The following is a 9,619-nucleotide window of genomic DNA, read 5'->3' as shown; positions in this document are numbered from 1 at the left end:
AGAATTTAATTATGTGAATATTTCGAAACAGTTACGGAATAATGTTTTTATCAACAACATTTTCATGTAACATCAAGTATGTCAACCAGTCTGATCAGGTCAGTGCTTTTATAAGATGCTTTTACAATATATCTCTATTGATATAAATAATGAAGAGACACTAGCGTCTTGCCTCAAATAAACGAATGTTTAACGATTTTTTTCAATCTGTAATTGTATATCCAATGAAAATACTCTCTTTTTTTCTGAAGTGGTAGAAATTTCGAAAATAATTGTCGAAATCGGATGCACAAGTCGGTTTGTGTTGTTATTATGTTATTGCGTTAGGCATATACGAGTACGTAAAGCGCTTTATTGAACGTAAACTGTATTTCTAATGTTTGAACCCTATACGTGAAAAATTTTAGTCAAGGATAATTCAATATTACAAATATCGCACGTTTACGTGTAACATTTATATTCTTTTTGTTTGTTTGTTTGCTTTCTTCTTATAAGCTATTCGGATCTTAAAGGATGATAGATAAAATAATCAAATTTTGGTCCAAGCGATAGAACCTTTTTTAATGCTTAATGTTTTCTTATATTTTTCTATGTACTGAATCACTTGCAAACGTTAATTTCAAACTAATCTGATGGAAAAAATCACATTCAAAATAGCATAGTTTCGTTGAAATCTGAACAAAAACTCATGAATACGTAACGCTTTCTTGTCTTCTTTTTATTTTTTAAATTTTTTTCACGAAAATATGCATAAAGCTATTTGTTTCTACTTAGCCATGCGTCTTTATATTACATTGCGATTACGCAATTGATCGAGAGCCGCGTGTCAAAAAGCAGCGACAGTGACATTGTTCCTTTGGAAATGAGAGTTTATCTTGTCCATTTTGCCTTTATCATATCAGCCGCCTTTTCGCCGATCATTATAACGGGCGCATTGATGTTGCCACTAGTAATTGTCGGCATAATAGATGCGTCTATCACTCGCAAGCCCTCAACTCCATAAACCCTTAGCTCTGAATTCACAACCGCCATTGGGTCAATGGGCGGGCCCATTTTGGCGGTGCCGCTCATATGATATATCGTCATCGTGTATTGTCTGACAACGCAATTCCAGTACTCGTCGGTATACAGTGCAATATGCTTGCAACCAGGTAATGGCTTGCTATGAAATCTAGAGCCGAATCTTCTCATACTACTGGTCTCGCCAAAGGCGATAGCCGCCTTGACTCCTTCGCGAAGCACTGCCACGTCATCTGGATGAGTGAGATAATTATGGTAGAGTAGCGGATAATCTAAAGGGTTCGCAGATTTCAGTCTGATATAACCGCGCGACTTGGGTCTCAACATCATCGGAAAAACACCGAAAACATCATGATTGTTGATTTTACTAAACACTTCGTTATAGAATTCATCAGTTAAACCGTGAGCGTTCTTCGCGTGGCCGCCACCGTCAGAGTTAGTTCCCGAGGATGTCAACATGAACTCGATATCAGGCCAATCATCGGTCTGATTGGCATATTTGGTGGAAATAAAGCCGACCGCCTCGAGGCCGATACTGGACGTCAACGGGCCATCCTCGGTAATGGCATATCTTAGCGCTGAATTAATATTCACTATTCGATTCATCACGATGCTAATCTTGTAATCGATTGGGAAAACGAGTCCACCAACCGCTATGTGATCCTGTAGATTCTGCCCGACTCCGGGTGAGTCTTCAATCACGGGAATTCCCAATTGCTCCAAATGTGCACGTGGCCCTACTCCGGAAAGCATTAGCAATTGTGGACTATTAATAGCGCCGGCCGAAAGAATCACCTCTTTCTTGGCGAATACTACTTCTTTACGACCGTCTCTGATAAACTCTACTCCATATGCCTTTTTTCTTTGTGGATCAATCAACACTCGAGTCACGTGACTCCACAGAGAGAGATGAAAATTTTCTCTCAGTTGAATGGGTCGCACAAATGCTTTAGCGGTGCTGCACCTAGCACCGCGTCGCATTGTAAATTGGAAAAAGGCGAAACCAGTTTGCTGCTCTCCATTGATATCACAAATATCATAGCCCATTTCTTCGCCTGCTTGTAGGAATGCAACGCCCAATGGAGTGACATACGGGCTGTCCTGCACGGTCAAGTATCCTCCTGGGAAAAGAGGGTTTCGAAAAGAATAAAAAATATATATTTGTCACGTCACACACACGCACACACGCACACGCGCGCGCGCGCATGAAGCATTTAGGCGATGCTAGAAGGACGGCCGAATTCTATGGCGACGCTGTTTTATCCAATACAATTATGCATATGTATGTGTGAGATATTGGTGTAGTAATGTATAGTGACGTGTTAATGTTTATTATTACATACGTCCCACGCAATATATACAATAATATTTTCAAATTCATCTTTCTCTATACTGAAACACCTATAGGCTCATTAGTAAAAACACAGTATTATTCTTTCATATAATCCCGAATAAGAATGTTTTACAGTTTTTATACGTATAAAATCTAAAACTCTTATACCAAGCAAATGTTGTTACGAGTCGACGCTATAGAAATCGATTACAAAACTGTAATTTTTGACAATTTTTTCCTACAAAATTGCATCATCCACATTCCGTTATTGTCTATACTTAAAAATTTTAATATAAACAAAGTGGAAAAGGGTACATAATTTTGTGAAATCAATAAAAAGATTAGTGAATTTAAAAATAATTGCGTTCAATTTGCTTTACCGCCTTAAGGCGATGCTGAACATAGGTCTGTTTTATCAATTGAATACGATTATTTCGAATAAGTTGATTTTTTTAATTGATTTTACAGAATTATAAATCCGTTTCCAGAATTAAAGTATTGACAATAACAGACTGCGGCTACTACAATTTGATGCAAAAAACGAAACAAATTAGAAAATTATCGGTTTCTGCAGTTGACTCGTGACAACATGTGCTGCATATAAAAGTTAAATTTTGTACGCATAAGAGAAGTAGTAGCGTGTGCGTGATATTGATGTGGTAGTAAACATAAACACATCACTACATCAATACTACACGCATATATACGCACAAATCATCGGAAAGTAAAACAGTGATATCATCAAGTTCGACTGTCGTTCAACATCGCCTTAAGGATGATTTTTTTTTAAATAATACATGTGACGATAAATGCAGAAATGCGCAACAAAGAAGCGTACCTGTACCATGATATCTTGTATTGCGTGCTAAATACGGATTTCTTTGGTCTTCTGACTTTTTAAAATACTGGAGTACATCTTCGTATCCCCAACCAGGATTTCCGAAACTCTCCCATTGATCAAAATCGCGCCGATTTCCTCGCACGTAAAGCATCGTATTCAGGACGCTAGAGCCTCCAAGCACCTGAAATGTTATTTAATCGAAGATTGCACAAAGTAAAATAGTAGCATTCGGTCAGGCGAACAAATTAATTAATTTGACTTCTTATTGTCAATACGATCTCCAATATATGCATTTCATTTCTTTTGTTCTTACTTTGCATCTAGAAATTAAATTGCGATATAAAATAATTGATGTGCATTCGTAGTACAAGAAATTTTGTACATTGACAATGAGTAATGGAACGAAGAATTACTTTCACTCTAGCTTCGTGCCACGCATGTATACTTGACCCTCGACACTTCACAACGTTGTTGTAATAATTGTTAATTTCGTTTTGAACGCAATTAACTCGAGATCAGCGAGTCTTCAATGATTTAATATCTTGGTAATAGAGTATATTGATAATGTAAATATTGTAAATTAATATAAATCGTTTGACAGTGAATACTTTCGAAATATCTGAAATCTTTTATTTGGATACATTTTTCTTCTCGCACTTCTCCAAAGTATCTATAAACTCTCTACAGCCATAAGATAGAACTTTTATTTTTTTATTTTATTCTTGATATTTTTTACATGATATTCCTAACTATCTTAGTAGCTTGAGCTTTTTCTAGCTCTCAGAACTTGAGTTTGGCTCGATGTCTATTTTACAATATACCTACCTTGCCTCTAGTCCAGCAGCATCGGCGATCGACCATCGCCTGGCATGCCGTATCCTGCCGCTGTGTGCGATACTTCCAATCGAGTTTACTCTTGTGCAAATATAGTGATAGTATCGGCACATCGGTTATTTCGGTCTCATGACCTCCGGCCTCCAATAATAGTACACTCCATTCAGGATTTTCAGTTAGCCTATTGGCTAGCACACTGCCAGCTGAACCACCACCGATGATAACAAAGTCGTAATCTTTCCTTAATTGCTTCGTCACGCGTGGATGGTTTTCCGGGTCCATAAGATCATAATTGAAGTATGCGAGCGCGGCAATCAGCACTGGGATTATAGTTATCTTACCAATACCGACGCCAAGGAGGACAGTGGCTGTTTTGATAGCGGCGCCGACCACCGTCGCGACGCTCATCTCTCGCTCTGGTCGTGCTCTTGATTACTATTGATCTTGTCCGAAACTTACACATTCAAGTAGCCAAGTTCACGAATACGTTCTCTGCATGTATAGGTTTTTTCCGATTGTATTTTATAACAACTATCTCTATTCAGTATAACAGATAAATACCTTATCTTTTATCGTACGTCTCGATCTTGTGATTTCATAGTTGCTCGTGGTTGCAATTATGTGCAAATCCACACAGCCATAAAAAAATTTAGAAACATTTGTAACAGAAATTACTTAATGATGACAAATCACAGAACTCTTATGTTACATGCTTTAATTATAAAAATTTGTCGGAACACTTTTCTTCTCGAGACCTTGCGTGAAAATCTGAAAACAAAATAAAAATCTATTTTACTTATTAGAATACCTATAATTATTGATTCTTTGATAATGATATTATATTTTTATCTTTCTAACGATACATTTCTATGATATTCTTTTTTTTCTCAAGTAAACGTTCAATGTGTACATAGCTGTCAATCCAATCATCATTGTATAATCTAATATCAATTTTTTTTCATTGTAACAGCAAAAAAGAAAATTCCATCTATGAAATCGAGGTGACCAATGAGGATTTAATTTTTAATTAATTAGATGTTCACAAAATGACGCATATTTTGCTATTCGAAAAATAAATTGTTGACTTACAACATTTTGTATTATAAAAAATATAAAAATATATTGACGGCATTAATAGATAATTAATTTGTTTCTATATCCTTGGCTTACATAGTTCCGTTTCGAAACTATCAGATGGCTGATCTTCTCGATAAGGTGAAATTGAAATCAGAAGTTGGGCAACTGATTTTTACATAACTCACTTTGAACCGGCATTCATGTAGCGTATTTAATATTAAGTAGCCCTTTAAGTAGCTCTCAAGCAAATAATAAGCAATCTCAGCAAACAGTATAAATGAGTGAAATTCGGGGCATTAATAGAGAAATGATTTTAAAAAGCACCACAAGTATTGAAAGACTAAAATAATCTGAATCTAGAGACCGTTACCGAACCGTCACGTTATTGGACATTATATATATACCTATATGTATATATGCACATATGAATATTGCAACAATTTAGAAAGTTAGCCTGGAAATCACACAGTTTTCATTTTACATTTATTAAAAGTTTTTTGAAAGAACTGAGAGTAAGGATATATCTATTCTTTTTTTACTATAAAATTGTTTTCGAAAAATTGTTTCTGAAATTATTGTTTGAATTATTCCCCTCCCAAACTTAGAAAACTTACGAATTTTTTATCTCTAAAATCCTTGATCAATTTAGAATTAACTCGATTTGTTTAACGATAATATCAAGGAGAATCATCAGTTATTCCAAATTTCTAATTTTCTAATTTTTAATATTAAATAATAAATATGATTGTAATTAATCATATAGATCATATTAAAGTTTGCTTGAAATGAGAATTAAACAAGAACTAAAGTTTTTCTGCTTGCTATATATCTCAAAATGTAGTTTTCTCGAAAACTTTTTCATCGATCATCAGCCATGTTGTAATCTAATAATAAATTATAACTTATGAAAAGAAATGTTCCTTAAAAAACTCTTTATGAATAGAGATTCCAAATTGGCTAAAGGATACGTAGGTAAAAGATGGCTTTGCAAACTTCAAATACTATAGGTACATCCTCCTTCACATTTCTAAAATATTTCACCTTCTAACATAAATTGCTCAAGAATAATTTTAAATATTAATATAGGTGATTGATTAGTAATAAATGCTTGAAATGTTTCATCAATATATTTTTATCTTTGCTATTTGTATTTCTTTATTTAGTATAGCGCTTGATAATAAATTCTATAACGTTTCAGATTAAAATTTTGTCCAAAACGAATATATAAATGATTAAAAAATATGATTAAAAATGTTCATAAATTTATCTTTAATTAAGAGCGTATATATTGAGGAACAATTACGAAACATTTCCACTTCATGCATTAGTTTCAATTCGAAACATTGGTTTAATTGAAAACACATTGTAAGTAGGAGGATAAGCTTTAAAAAATTAAACTTTTCATTGCATTGTGATCTGTTGAAATTGAAAATAATGATACATTAGTTGCTTTCGTTAATATTTATGTATATACATCTTATGTATTATATATACATATATACAACTTACGAAAGAGAGAGCATTACGGTGCGCGATAACAAAAATCGACCATTTTCTTTTCTTCAACAAAAGTATTATTCTTCATCATGATACTGATACAAGAACTGTCTCGACAAAAAGATAAAAGAATCACGTAGGTGCACGTGGCATTAAAACGATGTTGCGCGATCGAGCAGTTTAACGTGGCAGAGAAAGCGAAAGACTGAGACTTTAAGCATTATGTTGGTTGTATAAACTATGAAGACTTACCACTACCTCACTAAGACACATATCACCTTTCCCTTATCCTTGTTCCACAAAGTGCGCGGTTGATCTTAAATATTAAAACTTAAAGTAAGGCTAGTAATAAAGGTGTTACACATATTTGATCTAAGATGGAAAATGAAATTTAAATTCAAAAGAATGTGAAATTTTTAATTTTATGAAATACGTTGTGTTACGAATGTATTTACAGCAAATTATGAATGTATTCACAGACATAGCTGGTCTAACAAAATCGTGTGCTTGAATATACATACATATAATTTATATTAATATTTGAAATAATATATAACAAGATATTATAATAATGTAAATTTATCTTAATTATTATTTGTAAACTGGATTTTTAGTGTGAAAAGATAGTGTTTTGCAATTAAGTGAGTAAGTTTGCATACTTTAAGAAAAAAAGATACTATGTCTGCATTTGCAATAGTCAAGATTTAATAATTATGGGATCTTATAATTTAACTTGTTGATATTACTTTAAAAAAAAATCGTTAATTCAATTCTTTAATGTCAACAGAAAAACTGCAAGGAGGTCACTAATATCTAATTTAGAATAATAAAATTTACAGTTTTTAATAATTATATAGTATTCTGTTGCGAAGTTTTAATATTTTATTATCATAGAATATATTTTTATATATAACATACATCTTATTAAAATTATAATATATAATATATAAAATTGTTTGTAACATAAAAAAGGAAAGTATCAAATCTCAAAAGGCCAAGAAATGAACACAAAAAAAACAACTAGATGTAAAATTAAAACTGTGCGCTTCCTGATTTCAAGGAGAGATGCCTCAAAATCGCAATAACTTAAGTAGTTCATAGGTAATTGTCAAAGAATTTTGTGAATATAACCTCTTATTGTTTATAATTCGTTGTCTTTATTAACTGTTGTATTTTTAAAATAATTTAATAATTTAATAATTTAATTTTATTTTATTACAATATATTATATTATTCTTACATTTGGTTTTATTGGTTTTGTAAGAATTTTACTAGCTAAAGAAGGCTCGGCGTTTCAAAACGTTCTAGCATTTTTTTCAATGATGTTTTTATAGTAAAGTTTTAATTTTACTTCTAGTTTATTTTGTTTTTTTAGCCTTTTTATTTGATATTTTCTTTGTTTTGCACACATGAGCAGTTTCTATTTAGATGTAATTTATAAAAAACTTGTTTTATATATTATTGGAGCGCATAAATTTTATTTTATTATTTAATAAAACTCATTTTTATTAAAAATTACTGATTTATTCTAATAATTATCTTAAAATACAAGACAAATAATTTGTAAATCTTATTTTCTCCACTTGAAACGTTGCTCTATTTTTTTTTTTGGCACACTCGTGTCTCACCCAGCAATAATTACATTTGCTCTCTGTGTCGAAAGCAAAAACCGATAAAAAATCTGATTGTTGCAGATTTATACTAAGTACTCCTCAGAGATTTACGTAATCGCAATTTTCAAAATTTAAAAACCTCGAAAAAGAATAATACGTTGTGCAAATGTTTCGCTTGGATCAATTTGATTCATGCCAAGCTAAGGTTAAATATGCTTATTTAAACACTTTTAATTGATTTTATTATCTATGTATTTTGTTATCTACGACACGTGAAATTGCTAAGGGGATGAAGGAGCTGAAAAGGCACAAAAAACTCAACTTATTCCTATAAAAGCAACTTAAGTACAAGTCAAGACTTTTGCAACTCCTTTTACAACTCGTCTTTGCCTTCCATAACCGCCCAGTCCATTTTAATAAAATCTGCACCTTTTTCCGCAATCATTATCGTCGGTGCATTCGTATTTCCACCGGTAATCGTCGGCATAATAGACGCATCTATGACCCTTAATCCCTGTACTCCATGAACCTTCAGGCGAGGATCTACAACGGCCGTGGGATCGCCCTGAGGACCCATTTTTGTCGTTCCAACAGGATGGAAGAGAGTAGATGACGTATGTCGCAGATTACACTTCCAATATTCCTCGGAATCGGGTTTAGCATGACGACAACCAGGAATATCTAGGTGATGTAACCGCACCTCGTGTTGTTTGAACGTCTCGGTGTTGAGCATTTTCTTGAGAAAGTCCAAGGATTTCAACATCGTGTCTGAATCTTCCTGTTTGGAAAAATAATTGGCGTAAATTCTAACCGGATCTGCTGGATTTTTGCTACGTAGCCGTATCTCTCCTACGCTCCTTGGTTTTAGTAGAATTGATAAAAATTGAAGCACATCCGCCTCTGTTAGGATTCCTATTATCTCTCGAGCTATTTCCGTGTCCATGTGAATGCCGTCGAGAAAACTGGTCGCCATGGGTATGTGCCATTGTGGTATGTGACCATGAATAAACTGAATATTGGGATATTTGGCGCTCGAGTCGTGTATATTGACGAAACCCATGAGGTCGTAACTGCCGATACCTGCCAGAGGTCCTTGATTGTGTATTAAATACTCGTAAGCTACATCTAGGATATATGTAGGTGATGGCGGTGTTGCGCTCCGGTTCTTGAAGGTCATATATAAGCCGAACCACGTGACATGATCCTGAAGGTTTTTGCCGACAGGTAAATCAACGACCTTGGGGATTTCCATCTCGCGTAGATGCTTCTCGGGCCCGATGCCCGAAAGCATCAAGAGTTGCGGACTAGCAATGCTACCGGCCGACAGGATTACTTCCTTCGAGGCCCTTACGTCAATCGTTCTTCCGTCCTTTAAAGTCACACGTACTCCGACCGCTCGAGTAT

General features: G+C 33.9%; 2 protein-coding genes across 4 annotated transcripts in view; both read right to left on the bottom strand.

The window, feature by feature from the left end:
* Positions 1-703: 703 nt before the first annotated feature.
* LOC105461601 (glucose dehydrogenase [FAD, quinone]) lies at positions 704-7,461 on the bottom strand. Of its 2 annotated transcripts, XM_011708104.1 has the most exons (5): positions 6,615-7,461; positions 4,590-4,796; positions 4,020-4,520; positions 3,192-3,375; positions 704-2,141 (listed from the first exon to the last, which is right to left on the bottom strand). In XM_011708104.1, the coding sequence occupies exons 3-5, from the start codon at positions 4,434-4,436 to the stop codon at positions 871-873; spliced, it is 1,872 nt and encodes a 623-aa protein (XP_011706406.1). In that variant the 5' UTR covers positions 4,437-4,520; positions 4,590-4,796; positions 6,615-7,461; the 3' UTR covers positions 704-870. The 2 variants fall into 2 exon arrangements, with proteins under 2 accessions (XP_011706406.1, XP_011706405.1); XM_011708103.1 differs by having other exon boundaries at positions 4,020-4,796.
* A 151-nt stretch (positions 7,462-7,612) lies between these two features.
* LOC105461600 (glucose dehydrogenase [FAD, quinone]-like) overlaps positions 7,613-9,619 on the bottom strand; it is a 5,867-nt gene continuing 3,860 nt past the window's right edge. For both annotated transcript variants that reach the window (XM_011708102.1, XM_011708101.1), the window contains exon 2: positions 7,613-9,619. This exon is cut by the window's right edge and continues 883 nt beyond it. In XM_011708102.1, coding sequence (XP_011706404.1) covers positions 8,589-9,619 — 1,031 coding nt within the window. In that variant the 3' untranslated portion in view covers positions 7,613-8,588.

Source organism: Wasmannia auropunctata, unplaced genomic scaffold (assembly GCF_000956235.1).
Source record: "Wasmannia auropunctata unplaced genomic scaffold, wasmannia.A_1.0 LD283143.1, whole genome shotgun sequence".
Classification (NCBI taxonomy): Eukaryota; Metazoa; Arthropoda; class Insecta; order Hymenoptera; family Formicidae; genus Wasmannia; species Wasmannia auropunctata.
Note: the sequence above shows the minus strand (reverse complement) of the source record. Positions and strands in the feature narration are given on the sequence as shown.

Excerpts from the sequence above, each read along its gene's own strand:
- LOC105461601 (XM_011708103.1), bottom strand. The coding sequence starts at position 4,436 with ATGAGCGTCGCGACGGTGGTCGGCGCCGCTATCAAAACAGCCACTGTC. Across the intron at positions 3,376-4,019 it reads GCTGCTGGACTAGAGGCAAG|GTGCTTGGAGGCTCTAGCGT; the intron begins GTAGGTATATTG and ends ATAACATTTCAG. Across the intron at positions 2,142-3,191 it reads TACAAGATATCATGGTACAG|GAGGATACTTGACCGTGCAG; the intron begins GTACGCTTCTTT and ends CTCTTTTCCCAG.